The sequence below is a fragment of the Euprymna scolopes genome, chromosome 28, assembly GCF_053919585.1.
Source record: "Euprymna scolopes isolate OS-2025 chromosome 28, ASM5391958v1, whole genome shotgun sequence".
Taxonomy (NCBI): domain Eukaryota; kingdom Metazoa; phylum Mollusca; class Cephalopoda; order Sepiida; family Sepiolidae; genus Euprymna; species Euprymna scolopes.
In genome coordinates this window covers 56679874-56702985 of record NC_136509.1, presented here as the reverse complement: position 1 = coordinate 56702985, position 23112 = coordinate 56679874, and the positions used below count along the sequence as shown (strand labels likewise).

Sequence of the window (23112 nt, the reverse complement as noted above, 5' to 3'; positions counted from 1 at the left end):
TATTCCCTGCTTCCCTTGTTCCAGTCTGTTTAACTCGTTGATCTTGAGGTCTCTATCGATTCACGCTTTTAATACTTCATTTTAATACAGCTTCCTATTCCAGTAGCTTCCTTCCAAGAACTGCAAGATTGTGGAACTCTCTTCCTGCTCACTGTTTTTCTCTTACCTACAAGCCTAGTCTTTTCAAGACTAAGGTCAATAGGCATCTCGCCTTTGCAATAATCATCTTTCGTTCTTGTTAGCTCCTTACATCAAGTGGCTTCATGCTTTGTCTTGAAGGATTTCCATAAAATAAAATTAATAAATGGGCAATAAGAAAGGGTTTTAAATTTTCCAAAATTAAAACAAAAAGAATCAGTGCAAACTCCAATGACTTATCTCTACAGATTGAAGAAGAAAAAATTCCATTTGTGAATGAGCACAAGAACTTGGGAATCAATTTTTACATAAAATTAAACTTAATACCACACATCAATTATATCAAAATCAAATGCAATAAAGCACTACAGCTCTTATGAGCCAAAGCCCACAAGAACATGTACAGAGTACTCGTAAAAACTAAAATAGACTATGGCAGCTTTATTTACCAATTCACTAGGAAATCAAATCTAAAAACTCAACACAATATTCTACTCTGGACTAAGACTAGCACTGAAGATGTTCCAAACCTCTACTGCAGAAAGTCTTTATGCAGAAGTGCATGGAACCAAAACCTTGACCTAAAATACTACACAAAATTAACAGCCAACCACATCAACCCAGCACACAATAACACTTTAAATCCAAATTGTAAACGCCTCTTCAAACAAAAAGAAGAACATGGAAAAAAAAAAAAACATCCAGACAAAATCAAAGAGAAAAATCCAAACCACATCCAAAGAAAATGCTGTAACAGCCAGTGCTTCAGTACTCAATAAATCAACCAAAAAACAAGCAAAAAATCCCAAAACAAACTTCTATTTTCAGTGCAGAAATACATGCACTCAGCCTAATCTCCAACAACAAAGATCCCAAATATATAATCTTTTTGGACACTCGATCTTACCTAATGATTATTAATTAAAAAGATAGACAAACCTCTAATTGAATAACTACAACACAATCAAACAGTCAAAAAGAAATAATTTTCTGCTGGATACCATCAGAGGAAACTGCCTTAAACATTGACTACTACACTTTTTCTGAGAATTTCTCCACTTACACTTGATCCACATCTTATTATGCTGAATGCTTAAGCATAGAGATATTATGTACCATTGCTTTATTATGACTTTACTGAAAATTGAACCCTGTTCTCCTGGTCCATTAGCAAACACTTTTTCCCATTATGCCAAAAACGTCTAAGAATACAATCTTTAGTATTCTAGTTTTGGATAATCAAAGAGTGATTTTAATGGGGAGATAAATAAATTATCATGCATAACTTCACAAGAATTCTATAAGAATTTGCTGGAAATCGGATTTGTCTAAAAATTTATTGAGTTACAAAGAAAAAATATCAATCAAATCACAGATGTACATATTAAAATCTTTTTTTTGGTGTTGATGTTTTCACTAAATGGAGTTTATTTAACATGATTTTTCAAAATATAAAACATTTTACATTTCATGTGTAATTTTTGAAGCATAACGTAATACATCAATTTTGATTTATTGCTGAAACTTTTTTCAAATTGATGAAAAAACAAAATTACACTGTTTTCCAATCATTTGTTTTTTTTTCACCGTTAGCGGAGAGATGTTTCTTTTTTTCTTGCTTTCTTTGGACTGGTTTCTTCTTTGAATTGTTTGATATTATGACAATATTTGGAAGGATCCACCATCATGATGTAAACAGGAGTTAAGAAATTAGTTTTCAAACAAAATAAACACAAACATTAACAAAATATACAGTAATCACACAAAAAATTATAAATTCTTGTAACTAGTGTAAATTGGTCATCTTATGGATATTTTGGAGATTGACAGCTGTGATTTCAAATGAGTAAAACTATCAGATTATCTGTGGATATATATTGACATGTGTGTAGAGAAACGAGTAGAAAGTATTAAAGTATCAACAGCAGATGTGTGTATGTCCATCTTTCTCTCATATATATATATATTATTCATATTTGAAATTTAAAAACAAAAAGACCAGTTTCACCTTCACTTAACATGAGTTGTATTAAAGAAGTTTTCAAAAATGGAGAAGAAAGGAAAAAAAGGAGATGTATATATCTATATTTCTACTATTACATAAAAGTGTGTGTGTGTGTGTGTGTGTGTGTGTGTGTTTCCCTTCTTCATAGGTTCCAAAATATAGTTTTTTTTTTTTTGTTTTTCTCATAGATAAAAAAGATGAATTTTTACAGGGGAATATTATATGTTTCACCAGCCAAGAGAAATCATAAAATCTCAGTAAATTATTTATTAAGAGAAAAAAAAAACACAGATTTATTGTCATGTGGAGATATAGCTCAGTGGTAGAGCATTCGACTACAGATCAAATAATCCCCTGTTCAAGTCCGGTTGTACTTCACCATTTTGTTTTAAATTTTTTTTTTTTTTTTTTTTTTTCTCATCAACAAGTTCAATTTACAATATAAAAAAAAAAAAAAAAGGTACCATTTAAAATCGCTGCAAATCATTCTTTGTTTATATATTTTAAAACTAAACATTAATCAAAAGTGACTTTTCCGGGGCATTTATCGTCAAGCCCAAATATCAGCTGACATGATATTGTAAACAAACAGAAATGGAATATGATGAAATTTTTTTTTCCCCCCGCAAATTAGTCCACCGGGCAAATTATCCCTTGGAATATATAATAATCAATAGAGAATTTAGTCTATAATAACAGATGCACAATCTAAATAAATTAAAATATCATGTTTAAGCGTATTATGGCTAGCTAGTTTAAAATTATTATCATCATATATCTACAATGGGAGATATGTTTAGAGACTGATCATGTTTAATCCTAATACCCTCTCTTTACAAAGAGAAGGTCGTTTTAAACAAATATAAATCGTCTTGAAGATTTTCGGTAAGCATTACTCAGGATGGAAAATCTGTCAATGCTGAAATTCATTGCACATGTTAGGTTTTTAAGCAAATGATCCATTATAAAAGACCAATATGTATTAATTAGAATGTCCATTGATTGGAAGGTTTAATTCATAATTTTATTAGGTATGTGATGTAGGACACAATTCTGTCCAAGGCCAAATCAGATTATTATTATGGTGGTGGGGAGGGGGGGGGTAACGTCCTTTCAAGAGTGCGGCAATGAAAGCTTTGTAGAGAACACAACATGCACATTTGAACAAAATAGTAATTTGGAATTGTTGAGCTGATGGCAAATTTTTCATTTAGTATACCTAACTAAGGCAAACAAATAAAAATGGAACATTTAGCCACTGTATTTGGTTTTATTTGTGAAAAATTAGTTATTTTCTTTTTGAAAAACACATTCAATAACAAAATATGCTGAATAAAAATAGCAATAGCCACTCACAAATAGTCATGTGGAAAATAGTACAAGAGAATGTAGAATTTAGATGCAGATTGTCCATATGAGAATATGAAATCCTAAACTTTAAAGATACCCCAAAACCTATTAAAATGTAGAAGCGAAATAGCAAGCAACTGTATTCACACAAACTTAATTTTAGGATAACTATACATGAATAATTATTATTATGAGTAAATAAAAAAAGTAAACTAATATAACACCTAAAATAAAAATAAGAAAAAGTTCTTCATGCATGTACATATTAAAACAAGGTCACTTTTAATTTGACACATTGACAGAAAAGGATGAGTCACCCCTTTTCAAGAACAAAGAAGGGGCAAATAGAAGTTATCCAAACCATTGTCTGGGAAAAGCTCTGCTATTGGCCAGTGAAAACACAATCAATCTGATTAATTATCTCACTAAACTTAAATACATATATAACATCTGATAACATGAATTCCATGCATTCTGATAATTCCTTATGGAAATGAAAAATGGAGAATTGCGTGTAGGCTAATTGCCATACATATTTTCATAACTAAACTTGCTTTATTGCAGATTAGTAAAATATCAATATTTCACTAAATATAGGTCATACAAAAATGAGAATTGTATCATCAAATGACCGTTTCAAGGTTAGTTATTTCCCAAAATTTTATTCAAATCCATCGCTTTATTGCAAGTCTTTTAAAATGCTAAAAAAGGGGCGATTAACGGTTATAAAAAAGGAAAGGATTGTTGCTGGACTCGCAGAAGGCTTGTTCATCAAAGATTTAGCTATGGAGCTGGAAAGGGATCCAAGAACTTTGGCTTCATTCGTGAACAACTCCAACATCAAATCCAGAAAGGATAAGAGCACCAGGAGAAATCTTTCACATCGTATTATCCGAAAAATTCATAGGGAAGTCAACTGAAACCCAAACAGCACCAGTGCTTCCATTTTTGCAAGAGCTGGAATCACTCCAAGATCCAAACAGGTCCGATGTAATGCGTTGAATGAGATGGCAAAGGAACATCAAAACTATTCCAAGGCCTCCATTGAGCAAACAACAGAGGGAAAAATGAAAGACTTGGGCACAGAATTACATGAAAATGGATTTCCAACGTGTCCTACTACATACTACTATTGAAGGTCCAAATGGATGGGCCAAAGTTTGGAACTCGAACGGAACTCCAACTCCTTACAGAGTTCATTACCAATGAGGAGGTGGAGTCATTATGTTTTGGGTGGGAATCATTAGGGATAAGTTGGTTGGACCATTCCAAGTTCCAGAGGGTGTAAAACTTACCAGCAATGCATACACAGCCTTTTTGGGTAAACATTTGTCACCATGGCTAGATGACCTACCATTGTCACGTCACTTTCAGATGATTTTTATGCATGACAATGCACCATCCCATTCTGCTAGGGCGACTGCAGCCTTCCTTGAATCCATGGGCTTCTTTGGAGAAACTCTCATGACCTGGCCACCATGTTCTCCAGACCCACTAAATATCTCTGGTCAATATTAAAAAGAGGAGTTTATGAGGGAGGAGAGCAATTTATTTCAGAGGATGTCTTGTGGAGAACATAGTTGATATAATTCGTTTTTAAGATCAAATAATTGATTTCCCTAGGGGACAAAAGGTTGTTTTAAGTTATTTAAAAAATGGTGGATACGTCGACAAATAATTTATTTGAGGCTTAGCACCTAGGATGTGCTTTTTCTCATTATTATTTGACAGCAAAATATAAAAAAATAAAAAATATTAAAAAAATAATGATAAGACGTTGCGCTTTTGCCCTAAAACAACATTTTTAAAAACCTGCAATAAAGCAATGGACAGTGGAAATGCCATGATAAAGAATAAAATGTCATAACTTTGTGAATATCACACAAATTTGAATAAAATTTTGGGAAATAACTAACCTTAAAGCAGTCATTTGATGATATAATTTTCATTTTTGTATCACGTATATTTAGTAAAATATTGATATTTTACTAATCTGCAATAAAGCAATTGACGCAGTATATATATATATATATATATATATATATATATATATATATATATATCCTGGAATGCAATCGTGTAGAAACACTTGGTTTAATGCCAAGGTATGACATTACTCCACTTAAGAACATGTGCAAACTTAGCAGACTGGAAACACAGCCATTATTTTACATGTGGTACAGTTCCTAGTCCATGTAACATTGTCATATTGTTGATTGAATAGCAGCACAGAGAGAGTGATAGACATCTTTGATAAAGTTTGTTAACATAGATAACTAGTAGATCCTTATCACTTAATCTTCAGACCATATATATGAAAGAGAGGGGGGGGTCAGCTGTTTTTTTAATGTATCAAAACAAAATGAATTCAAATAGATTCATTTTTGTAATGATGTGCTGGTCAATCTCTGTTGAGAATATTTCTTCTACTGCAGATAAAAACTGTCTTTCCTAAACAACGTAAATAAGAAATTAAATGATATCATTTCTCTTATAAATAAATTTTATCATTGTTGTTCAATTATTCTTCAAATATTAAACTCATCTAACTTGTTTTTATGATCTTATCAACTTCTATCAAAAGAATGATCATCATTTCATTTCAGTAAATGACTTCCATCCATTTGTCACTGCATATGTAATATTCCATTTTATTTGGACAATAGATAAAGAGAACAAATAGTTTAGAATTTTTTAAATCAAACTAAAAGGATATTTTTCTCTTGTCTTTCCGGCGTATATAAACAATGGGAAGAGCACGTCCATATTTTGAGATAACCCATTTCTACAAAATAATCAAAAAAAATATCAACGAAAAGTCATTTTAAATTTGCAGTTATTTTCATACAGAACTTTTGTAATAAAAATGTTCAAAATAAAACAAGAAATAAACAACAATTCTTCATAAAAGTAAGCCATTCATTTTATGGACAGATAATAGAGCAGAAGCAATAAAATTTTTAAGATGTGATTTTCACTGTTTTGCTTTGCTTTCATTTTTATTCCATATACACCATCATTTTATAACTCAAGATTGACTCTACTGATCATGACAATATTGGCATCAAAATGTAGCTTAGAATCGTAGCAGAAAAAAGGATAAGAATTTACCGAATTACAAGATTGATAGTGTCAACTAATTTTGAATAGTTCAAATCTAATTATGTTCAAATTGAATGGGATGATCAATAAGCTCGTCCAAATGTAGCCGATAACAATCCTACAACAGCTTTAAATGCTTTAGTGCACACTTTTTACATGTTTTCAAATAAATGTTATGTTAATGGGCATAACACTTTCTATTTTAAAGCTATTTTTAGAATAAAGATATTTTTTAAATAACAGCAACATTTTTATTCATTTTTAAATTACTTAGAAAATAAATATTGTGATCGACTCTATTGTGTCACTATTTGGATTCTTCCCGACACAATTGATAGTGACAATGATAGTAAAAGAAGTTACTATGTCCAATCCACAAGCGGTCTCTAGCAACACGTTATTTCTGTGAATTGATATTCTTGTTAATTACCTCCTTGTTGTCTTATTTCTTTTCAGTCTTTTACGACAATCACCAACGATAACAAATATTAAAAAAGAAAAGATTTCTTCAAGATTTTTCCAAGTTCACAAAACTTTATAAAGTGAACAAAAATAAACCTGTAAGAACTAAAACAAAATAATGAAAAATGTCTTCAAAGAAAATTCAATTAACAATGCTTTGATTTCTTTTAATGAAAAAGAAAATAACTTTGAAATATAAATGATTTTAATTTGTTGTCGAAAAATGTACGTTCAGCACAAAATTCAGAATAATTTTTTCATCCCAAAAAATGAACAAAAAATTACTGTTTATTACTTTTTTCTATTATTTTTTAAAATACTATAGATTAAGCACCAAATTTTCAGATAGAAAAACAAAATTTTCCCTCAAAATCTCATGTAGCTTCAACATAATATGGGTTTCTTCATTCTTATAACAGAGGTAAATGATAAGGTCGATGGTCTAAACTAGATACATGCAAAATGAATGCCGATGCTCAAAATAAATAAACATTTGAATCCCTCCCTTTACTTAAAAATTCACCAGAAATCAGGAAATCAACCAATTTTAATGAAATTTTCAGTATTTATCAAATAATGATCACGTGATCAGATTATTTTATTTAAATCTTAGTGGAAATGTATTATTGTGTTTAAATGAAAAATAACTTTACTAAAGTTATGGTTTTCAGTAGTAAATAAAAAAAACACAAGAATATATTTTTCCTTTTTGTAACAGTAAAAAAAAAAAGTTTTTACAGGAACATTACGAAAAAAGTCCCTAAAGTCCATATTAATGAAATCGATATAACTCAAAGAAAAATTAATTTCTTGAACTCCCACTATTATCATTGAATTAAGCATTGGTTATTTCATATTTTCACACAAAAAAAAATTATAATTGTAAAAATTATTTATACATTTTTTTTATGGTTACATTTTTAACGTAATCTTTATATGTAAGATTCTAATATTTTCATTGCACGTATGAAGGTATAATAATCAATGTAAAATAATGTTCATATAATCTTGGAAAATAAAGTAAAAAGAATTAAATTGAAAAACAGGAACATAGAAAAATAATTTAATTAAAAAGTGGTAAAAATTATACGAACATGCCATGTTGGTAAGTACAGATGCACAGAGGTGAAAAGAAAACCAGTCTGTTTTGCCCACCCTCCTCCTCCTCTTTTCAACTACCCGCCTGTTTGTGTTTGTCAACTTAAAATTTCATGTAGACATTCTGATAAATTGAAACGTAAGTTTGTATTTTTTTTAGTATGTAATTTTTTCAATAATTATAAATCGTTTTCTTAACCAATTGTAATCTGTATTAAAATTAATTTTCAATGAATAAATTGTCAGTATAATTGATGAATTCAATTAACTTTTATGCAGTTTGTCTTTCCAGTTTACATTCTATTTATTTTAAATAATAATTATTTGAACTTTTTTTCATGAATAAATTGTTATTGTATCAGTGAATTTAATTGAACTTTCAATACTTAAAATGCATTTTACTAAAAAATAATTTATTGGCACATTTAGAATAGCTGACGAAGCAAAAACGGGGTAAAAAAAAATCAACAAATAAATATTACCAAAAGCAAGTTATCTTTCTACATAACCAGATAATTTTTTTTATTTTTGTGTGTTTTAATTTATTATTAAGTGTTTAGCTGAAAGCCGGCAGAGTTAGAATGAAAGAAAAGGTCTCTTTAGCACCATACTCTAGCCTTGATAATCACTTAAAAATCGAAAAATAAATAAATACTGGCATAGAAACATAACTAATAAATGTTACTAATCTTGTGAAAATCTAATGTACTACAATTATTTGGTTTCATTTTAGAGTTTTAAGCAATTATCGAGGTTCGACTATGGCTCTAATGATGACTGATAGATATCAATCCGAGAAGGAGCAAAGAATGAAATAATGAAATAACCCCCAAGGCCACCAAATTTTAATAAAAGTTTTTCAACTACACATGCAAAATTAATGTTTGGTGAAAATGTGTAAAATAAAAGAAAATTGTTTTAATATGAGATAAAAATGAAAAAGAAATTAATTTTTGGTTTTCATAATTGTTAATTTAATAAAATTCAAAAATAAATAAAGGTATAATAATGACTCAATTTCTAAAATTTAATACAAATCCATATCTTCAATATAAAACAAATGGGCATTACATCATATCGAGCGACTGTTTTGGAGTTGTATAACTGTTCGACTCCAAAACAGAGTCACTCAGTATTCTGGAATACCATAATGGGTTCATTATAATCTATGATCATTAATTAATAAATACTGACATTTTCATTAAAATTGGTTGATTTCCTGAATTTTTAAGTGAAGAGAGGGGGTCTGCAACTCAAAAGAAAAAAAGTATGCCAGAATAATGTTAAATAAAAAAATAAATTATGTTTATTTTGTCCTTCCATACATATTTGAATTTTGCTGCCATAGTTTTTTTGACACAATATTCCAAGGATGGAATACTGCTGCCATATCTGGGCAGGAGCTGCTAAAAACAGCCTATCCTGCCTTGACAGAGTACAAAATAGACTTCGTGGCTTAGTGGGGATGCCCTTTTCTCTACCCTGCAACCTCTTTCCCACAGAAGAGACGTTGCGAGCCTACCCTTGTTTTATCATTATTTCCATGGCAGGTGCTCGTCTAAACTCCAATCTCTGGTCCCCCCTCGCCAATCTTTCACGAAAAACACCCGTCTAGCCGAATCCACTGTGAAAAATATCTCCCACTCTTTATCTGTGCCTAAATCAAAACGTGGATTCCATGAACAAAGCTTCTTTCTTAGAACTGCACGCCTGTGGAACTCTGTTCCGTCTGCCTGCTTCCCACCTGACTACAACTTGGATGTGTTCAAGTCCAATGTTAACAAATTCCTAATGAACCGTCCCTTAAGTAAACACTTCATCAAATCTCCACACTAACGTAATGTACTTGCAATAACCCTTATCCCTGAGTGGCTTCCGGGCCTTGATAAGTGGTGACCACTGTGTAAAAAAAAAAATCTCATTCCTACCAGTGTCACATTTTTGGATAATTATTACTTTTTTTAGCAAAAATTAAGTACATTTATTGCATTAATTCATTATCTTATGACTAACTTAATATTAACTTGGAAATAATTCCAAAAAACTTATATTTTTCTGCTAAGAAAAATATAAATACAATCTTTGTCATAATGAATTTTTACGTGAAATGTACGGTTTTTCATATTTGAGATAAAATTATTCCATGTACTTTGTTTTTTTATTTCATTTTTTTTCTTGGAGAAATTAACTTTAAACTCTAATCCTTCAAACACAATAAAAAAGTAACCGAAAATTTTAAAAATTATTATGATTAGCCAGCGTTCAAAACCATGTTTCCTACCAAATCAGCCATTAAATTGCACGTACCTAGTCTAAACAGAAGCAATATAAAAAATTGTGTATAGGCAATAAAAATGACTTTATGTTGTTTTTTTTTAATATCATAAAAATTAAATATTAAATGAGAAACCGTTTCAAGTTAAAATTTATTTAGCATTATGTATGTATTCTGAAGAAAAACATGTTTCAAATGTGTAAATATGCGAGAATAATTGAGATATTAACAATATGAAATCTTACATAACCAGGAGTGTTGCTCATGGGGCCAAAAAAGTATTCAAACATTTTCCCCCTTTTACAATGTAATACTAAATTTAATTTAAATCTAAAACGTTCTTTATGTCATTTTACAAATATATATATTATTGCCTATACATCAATTTTATTCAAATTTATAAAAACCGTTTATGTTATATAATGAGATCCTACGTTAACAGACCAGTAGTTTTAGATAATACATATAGATTTTAGAAGGAACCCCAGTTTTAGTTTGAGAAGACATTGAATCCAAAACCTGTCACAGATTGCTGATGTGACAGAAAAGGTGTCACAGGGTCATGTTGAGAAGGTTGATAAGTGCAGCCACTTGCAGCTAGGCCTCGTTTCGTGCGAACAGAATTTATCAAGAGTTTGACAAGATCACATTTGAGAGGGAGATTTGAAAAAGAGTTTAGAACAATTATTCTTTGGTAAGCAACAAGAACACATATCAGAGAGGTTCTTGGGAGCAAAGATAGAATACGTGTGTTTAAGATGTAACATTGAATTCAAGACCCCCACCGCACTTCCCAAGATGAAGGGCTAACAAGGAATTTGACAATGCATCTGTTTTGTATAAGATTCGTTTGTACATTAATTTAATTTGTAACCATAGTTTTCATAAATTAATGTTGGGGTCTCTTTGTCATCGTGTAAACTTGCTATAAAAAAATCTTGTCTTCAGTGATGTATGGCACCAAAGTTAATAACAAAGACTTGTATCATTTCAGCAAAACAATATTTAAATTTGGTGTTCAAAATCAATTTCTTAGCTACTATTATGATATACAACTAATTTTAAGCAATAAATAATATTTCTTATAAACATATATAATTGTTTATCTTAAAATTAAAATGGATAGAACAATATGAAATTTTTTTATTAATCTTATAAGCTGATGTTAGGCCATTTTTTAAAATGCCTCCATTTTAACAATACTGCTCATCAGATAAAATATTTTCTGAAAAAAATTAAAGCAAAGTATATTCTGTGCTGAAAAACATCAACAACAAGAATTGGCTACTCACAATGAAATATTGATTTTGTATTAGATTTTGGAAAATAATGACCATTCTGCCAACAAACACTTATTTTTTTAACTCATCATGCGGAACACATTTGTTGGGCTTTTTCATCTTACCAATTTGCTTTAGATGACCAGACACTATATAAATATCAACATTACGTATCTCAAACATTTGACATTGATGTAGATTTTGTTCAACAATTATTTTCAAACATCCATTGAAAAAAATATTTTCTTCGGCTTCCAGACTTTCATTACAACTACAGAATTTCTGAAAAAAACATTCATAATAGCCGATCACATTTTGAGCCTTCTACCCACGAGTTGTTTATGTTGGATGTATTATGTATTTGAACTTGTGCATAAAACAAAAACGTTTTTACTCGTTTCATCATCATTAATAACTGATAAGGCTTAAAAATTGTGCACTGAAAGGAATTATTGGAAATTTGTTAAAGAGTATACATCACTTATTAAACATTTACAATATTTTATCAAATATTTGCAAAGATAGCAAGATAAATCAACGTTGTAAAAACGACTGAAAAAAAAATAGAATAATATTTTTCGAACAATCTAATAAATAGAATATTGATAAAAAAACTGAGAATGCATCAAAAAGCTAAAGATAAACTAGAGGTAAGTAATTTCTCACAGGGATTTGAATAACAAAATTGACTAGTCTCTGTAACAGTTTCCCTCAACCTCCAATTTAATAATAATTCTTCATGTCAACTTGAACTCTTATCCCTTCATTGCTGTCTGGCCTTCTACTTAGTATGTCTAGGAAAGTAGTTTGGATAGTACTATAGGGTCAAAACATTAACTTCAGTTGTAAGTCAATATTATGTGGACATTTTAGTTGAGTAAACTCGGTTATCTACACTAAAAGCCAATAAAAGTTTTATTAGTAAACAAGTGATTTACAATTAAAGTTGACAATTATAGAAAATTAATAATTGAAAAAAAAATTTGTTTTGAAATGAAAGACAATTTGATGAAAACATACCTTAATAAAAAGAAAGGAATCTAAAATTTTAAAATATTCAAAACCAAAAATTAAGATTTTGCACAATTTTATAATAAATTATTAATGACAAAATATTCCATATGTATAGTTTGTGTTCTAAATATTCTATGACCCTGCTGGGAAAGTGACAATGAACAGAACAATGAAATTGAAGAAAGAGGGAACAATTAAAAGTGTGGTAAAATGAAAATGACAACAGGGTGAGGGAGTGGTCATCATATATCAGTTATTTGTGCTGCTTGCATTTGGAATGCTCCAAGTTTGTTTAAGGGGAAGATGGTAAATATTTTTTATCACAGAGTTCATTTAATAATAGCAAACTTACTCTTAATCCTGGAACCTTTGTACCCGGGATAGCACTTTTCATGTCCAGATTTGTAATATTTTCAGACTTGACTTCCTTTTCTTTTACTTCAGATTTTTCTTGTTTCAAATCAGAAATTTGTTTTAGTAACCTGTGAAAGAAAATTATTTAGTTTGACTTAATTATAAGAAACATCATTCAAATATAAGCAAAGAAATTAAGCATTAAACCAAAACTAATTTTGAGATATAAAAATTTATAACAGTTCTAGTCATTTTGATTGAAAAGAAACAAATGTGTATGTGCAATTTAATGGTGCAAACTTGTAGGACCTATAATTTTGAAATCTGGCTTATAATAATTTTTTATATATATTATAATGGAAAATATTTTCATGGCAGCTACAAAAACTCGAAAATTCAGCTAAAATTTAAAAATTAAATATTTAATTGTAAAAATCCCTTGAAAGATAAATATTAGTTTTCTGGAAATATGTAAAAAATAATTAGTAAAGATAGTGAATTAAAAAAAAACACCTTGTTTTTACTAAAATAAGTTACTTAATTATCCCAAAAAAAGCAAGTATAGTAACAGAAATTGGATTTTGCTGGATCAAAACAAATGAAAAGATGACAGGTAGAATTTCTATGGAAGCCCAAAATGTCAAATACTTTAATTTTTAATTCATAGAGAAATTGAATAAAAATATTCAATAATTCATGTAATCCAATTTTGTTGTAATTAAAAGTTAAATGTTTATTTAATGAGAATATGTATTTACTTTTTTACATGACTTGATTTATTCTTAAGCATGTTGTAAAGATAAAATTAATTACTCCTTTTTAAATAACAGTAAAAGTGCATCTCAAGTGTGAAAAGAAATCAATTAAAATCACTGATTATACTCACAATTTATTAATTGGAAAAATAAGCTAAAATAATTAATCATTAATAATTAAATATATAGTGGGATGCAATTCCTGTTTGGAATTATTTATTTTTATAATGTTGTTCACCCATTCTTTTCAAAATAAATCGTTAGTAGAAATAATCCCATTTTTTAAATTATTTTTTTCTTAGTGATCCTAGATCTCAATTTTCACAATTTTTTTTTCATGATTGTAAAAGAATTTCTCACACTGACGTTTACACATCAATGTGTACAAGGAATATATTATAATATTACTTGAATATTTTGCAAGAATTATTATCATTAAAATCACATGAAATATTTTTTGCAATTATATTTTTTTTATAGAAGTATTAAATAAACAATGCTTAATTCAATGGTAATATTGTTAGTTTGTAAAGTTATACTGATTTCATTAACACAGGCTTTTTTTCGTAATGTTCCTGAAATACTTTTTCTTTTTTTTTAGTTGTTAACATTATGCTTTATTTTCATAAAAAAAGCAAAAATTCAATGCATTTTTTAGTACTTAAAACTATAATTTTAGTAAAAGTGTTATTTTTCACACAAAATAATTCATTTTCAAAAAAAAAATATGTTCATTATATTAGGTGATTGTTAATAAGTACAAAAACTGCATTAAAATTAGTTTATTTCCTGAATTTTAGTGAATTTTTAAGTAAAATGAGTGGTCAAAATGTTTATACATTCTGAGGATTGGCTATTCATTTTGTATATATATATATATATATATATATATATAGTGTACTATATATGTCAAGTAAAATATCAGTTATTAAAAATTAATATTGAGTTAATAATAAAGAATGGAAAGCAAACACTCACTTGTGATAGAAACATTCTTTGGCTATTTCAACAGATAACATTTTGGATTTCCATTTTGTTTTATTCAATAAATGGACACCTGTAGAGAAAACATTTGGTATTATTTTTGATGAAAGAAAAATATATAAGTTGAAAGAAATATTTAATTACATAATTTATTTTGGTTGCATTTTATTAAATAATCAAGTAAGCCAAACATAATTGTTTATACACTTTTAGAGAAAATAGAAGACAAAAATACTTATTTTCTTCATATTAAACTTAGTGATAACCATTAACAATGAATTCAATAATTAAAAATCTCACAGCAACAATAACATTGAATTAACAAATGATATCAAACTTTTCAGACATATTTGGATTTTATGATGGCCATCACTAACGTCCATAAAGTATAAATATTTAAGGTATTTTATTTAAAAATAGTATTTCATAATGAAATACTGGTACTGTATGAGAAAGAGAAATAGAAAGAATGTGTTTTAAAAGCCATTACAATGTATTAATTCAGCAAAGATGCGAATTGTATTTTTTTCCCCCTTATATTTTATGATACATCTCTTTAAAGGAAAATTAAGAATCGTGATTAATGTAACGCAATTGGACATAAAAAAAAAATGCAACATTTATGTTCAAATCTGAATATATTATCTTTTTATCTCTTATCTCTTATATTTTGAGCTAGATCTTTTCAACTGGGCACCAAAAATTGAGTATCATAAAACATAATCAAAAACAAAATGTATAAAAATAATATGATGTTAAGATTCAACTCTGGCCATAACCAAGTTTTGTTATCTCTTTATAATAGACAATCAATTTTTGAATCCTCACCAAAATAAATCACATTAACATTGTGGTTATGTTGTTGCAATAAAAATTAATCAGAATAGAATAATAGTGGGGAAAAGCTTTTAAAATGACTCATCTTATAAATGAACAGATTCGGGTTTTTAAAACTTTTAACACAATCATTTATCTGATAAAGATAAAATTGTTTTTTTATTTTAATGACCAATTTCAAAATACAAGAATCGTTTTATCTTGGGGAAAAAAACTTACATGACTTCAAACTGTTATCATCAGTTTCCATTTCCACAAAAGCAAACGTTTTAATTGGTTTTCCTGTGAAAAAAAAATCATCATCCGTTCATTGAAGTTAACAGCTTTTCAGTTTAGTTTTTATAGAACTAAAATTGTAATTTTAGTAGACCTCATTTTTTTCTGTTTTGTAGATAAAAACAGAGCTAGTATATTCACTATTACTTTGATGTTAAATAACTTGTTTTATTATAAGTTACATACTTTCATTTCATCTGTTTCAATATAAACAAATGGTTTAAGTATATATTCTTACTTTCTTAAAAGATTTCAATCGGTTTTATCAATTTTAGGATTTAATCCTATCAATATTATATTTTGGATTGGTGTCATTATGGAGGAAGTGAATGGAGGCTCACTCTCATACTTGGAACTACTTGGTCATTAAAAATTGGATTTTATTAAGTTTTTTTGTTTTTTTTTTACAAAGGAGTCATCACTTATCAAGGCCCAGAGGCCACTCGAGGATAAGGGTTAATAAGTGTACAGTAATCAATGGGACAGTGTCGTAATAATTGTTAGTAGTGGAAATTTGGTAAATTGGATTACTTAAGGGGAACCGCTCATCAAGAACTTGTTTACGTTGGATTTGAAGACGACCATATTGTAGTCAGCTGGAAAACAGGCAAATGGAAGAGAGTTCCACAGCTATGCAGTTCTAAGAAAAAAGCTTCGTTCATGGAATGTACGTTTAGGTTAAGGCACGGATAAAGAGTGGAGGAAATTATTGATAGTGTTTTCAGCTAGACGAGTGTTTCTCGTGAAAGTTTGGCAAGGTGGAGGGTGTCGAGACAAGCACTTGCCATGAAAATAACGATAAAGCAAAGACAGGCTCACAACATCTCTTCTATGAGAAAGAGGTTGCAGGGAAGAGAAGAGGATATCCCTCACTAGTCTATGAAGTCTATTTTGAACTATCAAGGCAGGATAAGCTGCTTCTGGCAGCTCCTGCCCAGATGTGGCAACAGTACTCCATCCTTGGACGTACCTGGCTCTTATATATGTAGAGAATTGCATCAGCAGTGAGATATCTACTGGATCGATAGAAGGATCCCACTATTTTCTCAGCAACCTTGGCAACAGATTTGATGTACATGTTCCATTTCATATCAGGAGTAAAGGTCATTTCTGCTCATCAACCACTACTCTTATGAACCTATCAGAGAGAAAGATTTAATAATTGAGAAGACATTTCCAGCTATACCATAACTGGAGATGGCGTGAAGTAGACCCTTATGCCATACTCTATCAAAGGCCTTTGATATGTCAAGCAACTGCCCTAGAAAGGAAGCCTCCGTCAAGAGATTCACTAATCCTATGAGATAACCATAAGCACATCTGCTGTAGATCTAGCAGAACGGAAACCATATTGTATGTCACTTTTTAGTTTATTTTTGCTGAGGTGGTTGATTATTTCTCAATTTAACACAGATTCCAGCAACTTACTCATGACACACATGACTTATAGGTCTATACTGAGAGGAAGATGACTGATCACCTGAATTCTTAAATATTGGGCATACTGACAAGGTTTTCCAGGGTGTTGGGAAGCAATTCTCCTTAAGATAACACTTAAACAGCTTTGTAAGTATAGGAGCTAGTGCTGGTTGAAGTTTTTTTGGCACTATAATAGGAATACTGTCAGGGCCAGTTGCTTTACTGGAATCAAGGTTTTTGATTAGCTTGGCAACATCATGCACAGATATTTGTATGTCACATAGAGTGTTTTCTGATACAGGAGGAAATACTGGGGGTTGGTGGCCTTGGTCGTGATGAGCTTTTATATGGATCTGACAAATGGAAAAATATAAACATTATCAAAAGATACAAATACATTTTAATATTTTAAAATTACCACAGGAAACAAATTACACATAAATTTACACCATGAATACACATTTGAAAATATTGTGGAATCCCTATTCCAACAATAACAATCTCTAAACTATTCAATGTTTATTTGATTTAAATATTTAATGGCAGAATCATTAGAAAATCACCCCCAGACAGTAGTGGAATGGAGCCATAAATGGATGGTAACATTTAATGCCAGTAAGACTAAGCTGCTCTATTTTAACAATTACAAGACACCTCTCCAACCACTGATATCCATAACAAATAACACCCTACCCAAGAATTCTTCCTTCAAACTCCTCAGCCTAACATTCATGGGCAATATGAACTGGAACAAATACATTGAGGACATTGTGAAGGCTGCTGCAAAGAAGGTGGATTCCCTCTATTGAGCTAGACGACTACTCACACCTGAGAATATCCTGTACCTCTACAAGGCCATCATTTGCCCACACATGGAGTATTACTGCCACATCTGGTGTATCTACTACTAGCCTCTTCCTCTTGGATAGGGTCCAAAACAGAGTTTTCAATCTAATAGATCCCACTACCGCAATGTTACATCTTTGTACCTGTTTTACAAGAAAGCTTTCTTCTCTTGAATAGTTAGACTTTGGAATTCCCTTCTAACTACCTGCTTTCCTAACTGTACTGACATGCAGAAGTTTAAATGTAACATAAACCAACTAATCTTTCATAGGTATGGTCCCAAATCATAGCCCCTTACATGCAAGTGGCGATGTGCTTTGTTAAGGGTGAACGGGAATTAAAAAAAAAATTTTTTTAAATATTGATTAAGTATTTTGATAGAATTGACCAATCTAGATTGTTTGCTCATATCAGACTTTAACTAATCAGAAAATACACCTGTTCACATTGACTATATAAGTAAGAACTCAAACACTATCATCAGTGAAAGGCATGAGAAACTCAACTTGCCATAGGAACCCTTGCCAGTTATAACACCTCTCATAGGTAAAGGAACTGTAGCTATGGCCTCTTGGCTACTGGTATCTTGGCAAACACCTCAAGTCACAGTCATGGACTACTAAAATATAATGACAGTTTAGACAGTCTCACAAACAAGTGCACACACATATATGGACAAATACAACATGTTATTCATCTTGATCTTTTCTTTGTAACCTTTTAGTTTTGGTTGTTCTATTTACTCAAATGACTGAAATTAGCAATAAAGCACACAAAAAAAGTTGATATTTTGTAAAAACAATCAAACTAGGTAATTTAAAACAGCATTAAAAACGTGGGTAACAAAAATATGGAACCAAGTGTAATAAAGCATTCAATTAAAATTAACAAATTTTTCTACCATTTAAAAGCAAAAGGAAAAAATATTAACCTGCTTCGTCTTTTTTAACTCGAATCTCAACATCTGTAATTTTGCCAAAGCGTGAAAACCTTTGCTGTAAATCAGATTTTGTGATTCCATCAAACAATTCACCAACAAAGATCCGTTTCAATTCTGCCATCTTTAAAAAAAAAAAAAAAAAAAAAAAAGATTTGTTTAGGATGATTACTTTAAGAAACAATGTTTATATGCCCAAATAATGAATAAATGAAACCAGAAAGTAGACTTTGGTCTCTTTGTTTTGTTTATTTAGGTTCAAAATCAATTTATTCCTATAAAGAAATAAATCTTTGCAGTATAACTCCAAATACTTTACTCAGTACAAAGTGTATCAAATAGTTTCTGGCAATAATGAATTTTCACACAAACCTTCACATTGTCATGCATCAAAACAATATAAGCGCATATGTGTCGCAGGGATCCTTGGACCTTTATTATTCCTAATATTCAGAAATGACCTCCCAGATAAAATTGCTTCCAAGATCGGTATATTTGCTGATGACACTACACTATAACAGATATGAGGGAAGGCAACGGCTGAAACCTTAGGGGAAGAGCTCCAGTATGTAATGAAATGGGGATGTAAATGGATTCTCACATTCAATGCTGCCAAGACTAAACTTCTTTCCTTTAACAATTACAAGGAACCTTTTCAAACATTGACTGTCATAACTAATGATTTGCGACCTGAAAGCTCTTCATTCATACTCCTCAGCTTAACATCTACAGGCAACATGAATTGGAACAAATACATTGAGGACATTGCCAAAGTTGCTGCAAAGAAGATGAAGGCTTTCTCTAATGTGCTCAAACCTGAGAGTATACAAAGCTACCATTTGCATACCACGCATGGAGTATTCTTGCCACAACTGAGCTGGTACATCTGCCACTAATCTCTCACTTTTAGATAGAGTCCAAAGAGTTTCCAACCTAATAAGTTCTGCATTATCGACCAAACTCCAACCTCTGTCCCATTGCCAAAATGTTACAACCCTGTGCCTATTTTACAAGTATTTTAATGGAATATGAGTGAAGATACATAGAAAAGACATTATCCAGATAATCCTTTGATGTTTTTAGATATCCCACTGCCTCTGGTTACTCCTCCCTCTCATCTCTACTTTTCAGCAATCTTCGTAAGTGTTTGATTGATGGTCAAGCTACAACCCAGATTTGCCAACAACTTACCATTTTGTTAGATAACCTTGGATAAATTTCTGAAAAACTTCAAAATGTTCATCTTTTGGCAGAAGTTAAGTAGCACTCCTATTTGACTCAACTATGTGCCAATAACTCCCAGTAGATTCATCAGTGTATGGAAACTAAGTAATAACATGAAATTCCTACATTGGATTACTTCAGCGTCATTCACTATTCCAAGGTTTACAGAAGAAAAGCTGACAAAATATGATGACAGATTAAATGTGTTCTACTGCAAGCTTGAAAATCAACTCTTGAATGCAAAAGATATACATCTTGTCTCCAGGGTGGATATTAATGATTGGTAGGAACATCACAGATGACTAACTTGGTGATAAAACCAATTAACACTAAAAATTAAGCCCTTACTTTCTAGCCCCCCCTCCCCTAAAAATGGTATTATATGACTCACTACTTTAAAAGCTGAAGATTAATCAATATTCAATATGGCTGAAGCCACATTCAGACCATTTTCATTTTTCATATGTTGACCTATTTTTCATATGCTGTTTACTGAAACTGCCACAAAATCATTAGTTTAAAGTATTGTTTTTGAAATTCTATTTTTAGATAACAAAAAAATAATCAAAGAAACTTGTCTTAATTTTTTACAAAAATGTTAAAAACAGGGATTACTGCTATTTTTCATAAAGTTCATTTTAAATGATTAATTATTTTAGTTATATAGGTTTATTTTATTTTTTTTAGTTGTATAGGTCCATTTTGTTTTTTTTTTTAGTTGTATAGGTTCATTTTTTTTTAGTTGTATAGGTTCATTTTTTTTTTTAGTTGTATAGGTTCATTTTTTTTTTTTTAGTTGTATGGGTTCATTTTTTTTTTTTAGTTGTATGGGTTCATTTTTTTTTTTAGTTGTATGGGTTCATTTTTTTTTTTAGTTGTATAGGTTCATTATTTTTAGTTGTATAGGTTCATTATTTTTAGTTGTATAGGTTCATTATTTTTAGTTGTATAGGTTCATTATTTTTTAGTTGTATAGGTTCATTATTTTTTAGTTGTATCGGTTCATTTTTTTTTAGTTGTACAAGTTCATTTTTTTTTTAGTTGTATAGGTTCATTTTTTTTAGTTGTATAGGTTCATTTTTTTTTTAGTTGTATAGGTTCATATTTTTTTAGTTGTATAAGTTCATTTTTTTTAGTTGTATAAGTTCATTTTTTTTTAGTTGTATAAGTTCATTTTTTTTAGTTGTATAAGTTCATTTTTTTAACTGTATAGGTTCATGTTTTTAGTTGTATATGTCCATTTTTTTAACAAGTGTGCAAAATTTGACTATTTGTAACAGCATAAAATAAATAATTTACATATATTTTTGCTAGTTGTTTTATAATGCAGAAAAAGTCATGTTAAATTATTTAAAGAATTTTTAGTTTTGTTTAATTTTGAAGGCTAAAAATCAGTAAAACGGACAAAAATGTCCATGCATAATAGACGTCAAAAATTTACTCTCGTAAATTAATATACCTCCATACAGAATGCATTTCTATATAGGTTAAAAATAGTTTACATTTATTTAAAAAATATGGAAATTAGTTTCTATTTTTTCTTTTATCCTTCAAGCATTTTTTGTTCAAATTTTAAAAGATGACACTAACTAGATAATCTGTCTATTTTTCTGTTGGAGATACTTATAATTTTAATTTATCACATTGAACAGAAATTGCATAAAAATTCATAATCCATTATAAAACAAGCGCTAAAACAGAACCGTGTATATAGGGTTAATAAGCTCATATAAAAAAGCACACAAAAACTCAAAGAATAATTAAAATATTCAATGTGACATTTTAAATAGAAATCAGTAAAAATCTAAAAGAAATTGAATTTTATTACATCAAACATTAAACTTAATACAAATAGAACTAAAACTGTCATAAAACAGATTTAAAACCAATATAAAATACACAATAAAATGGATACAAAAAACGATATAAAATGTAAAAACAACTATATGAAAATTTTCCTAAAACTCATAGATAATCAGTTTTCTCATTAAAAACAAATATATCAAATAACATAGGTAAATCATATGTAAAAATAATAGAAATTTGCTTCAGATAAGGATTGATAATATATATATATATATATATATATATATATATATATATATATATATATATATATATATATATATATATACCATACTTTGGGATAATTGCACCAAATCCGGTAGTAATTGCATCAACTAAAAAAAAATGTTCTTTATATGCGTGATTACCAAAAGAACATTTTTACCTAGTTGGTGCAATTACTCCAAAGTACGGTATATATTATATTTGTTGGATTATTCAAATTACTATGCTCATTTTGATTGGTATATTCACATTCGAACCAAAGGAATCTCCAACTTTCTTTAGATTAATCTTTCTGAACTTGGAAACGAAATAGTCAAACTCTAGAACCTGTACATAATTTTAAACTGAACATTTTTACTGCAAAGGTAGTTTATTCTCATTTTGTCACTCATGGCCAAGCAGAAGCATTAATTTTGTATCATTTTTAATTATTATCACCTGTAATAAAGATGTAATTTTCATTATTCAAAAGACTGTCATTTGAAATTGATTGTTAATCCATTATATTTCAAATGACAGTCTTTTACATGATGAAACTTAAATTTTTATTACATGAGAAACCTTAAAACTAATTTTTTCTAGATGTGTAGTACTGTTACTCATTAATATAAAACTATTTTTACCATTATTCATATTGCAATTTTCTTATTGGTGTTCTAATCTACTATTTAAAATTATTGGTTCTC

The 23112-nt window shown here is 29.5% G+C and overlaps 1 protein-coding gene across 3 annotated transcripts in view; it reads right to left on the bottom strand.

Annotated features, from left to right (window-relative positions):
• Positions 1–1456: 1456 nt before the first annotated feature.
• LOC145249651 (nucleolar protein 8-like) overlaps positions 1457–23112 on the bottom strand; it is a 150507-nt gene continuing 128851 nt past the window's right edge. For all 3 annotated transcript variants that reach the window (XM_080111419.1, XM_080111418.1, XM_080111417.1), the window contains exons 2-7: positions 19127–19256; positions 15874–15936; positions 14812–14890; positions 13077–13206; positions 6210–6278; positions 1457–1829 (exon numbers count right to left, since the gene is read on the bottom strand). In XM_080111419.1, coding sequence (XP_079967545.1) covers positions 1728–1829; positions 6210–6278; positions 13077–13206; positions 14812–14890; positions 15874–15936; positions 19127–19256 — 573 coding nt within the window. In that variant the 3' untranslated portion in view covers positions 1457–1727. The remainder of the gene's footprint in view (positions 1830–6209; positions 6279–13076; positions 13207–14811; positions 14891–15873; positions 15937–19126; positions 19257–23112) is intronic.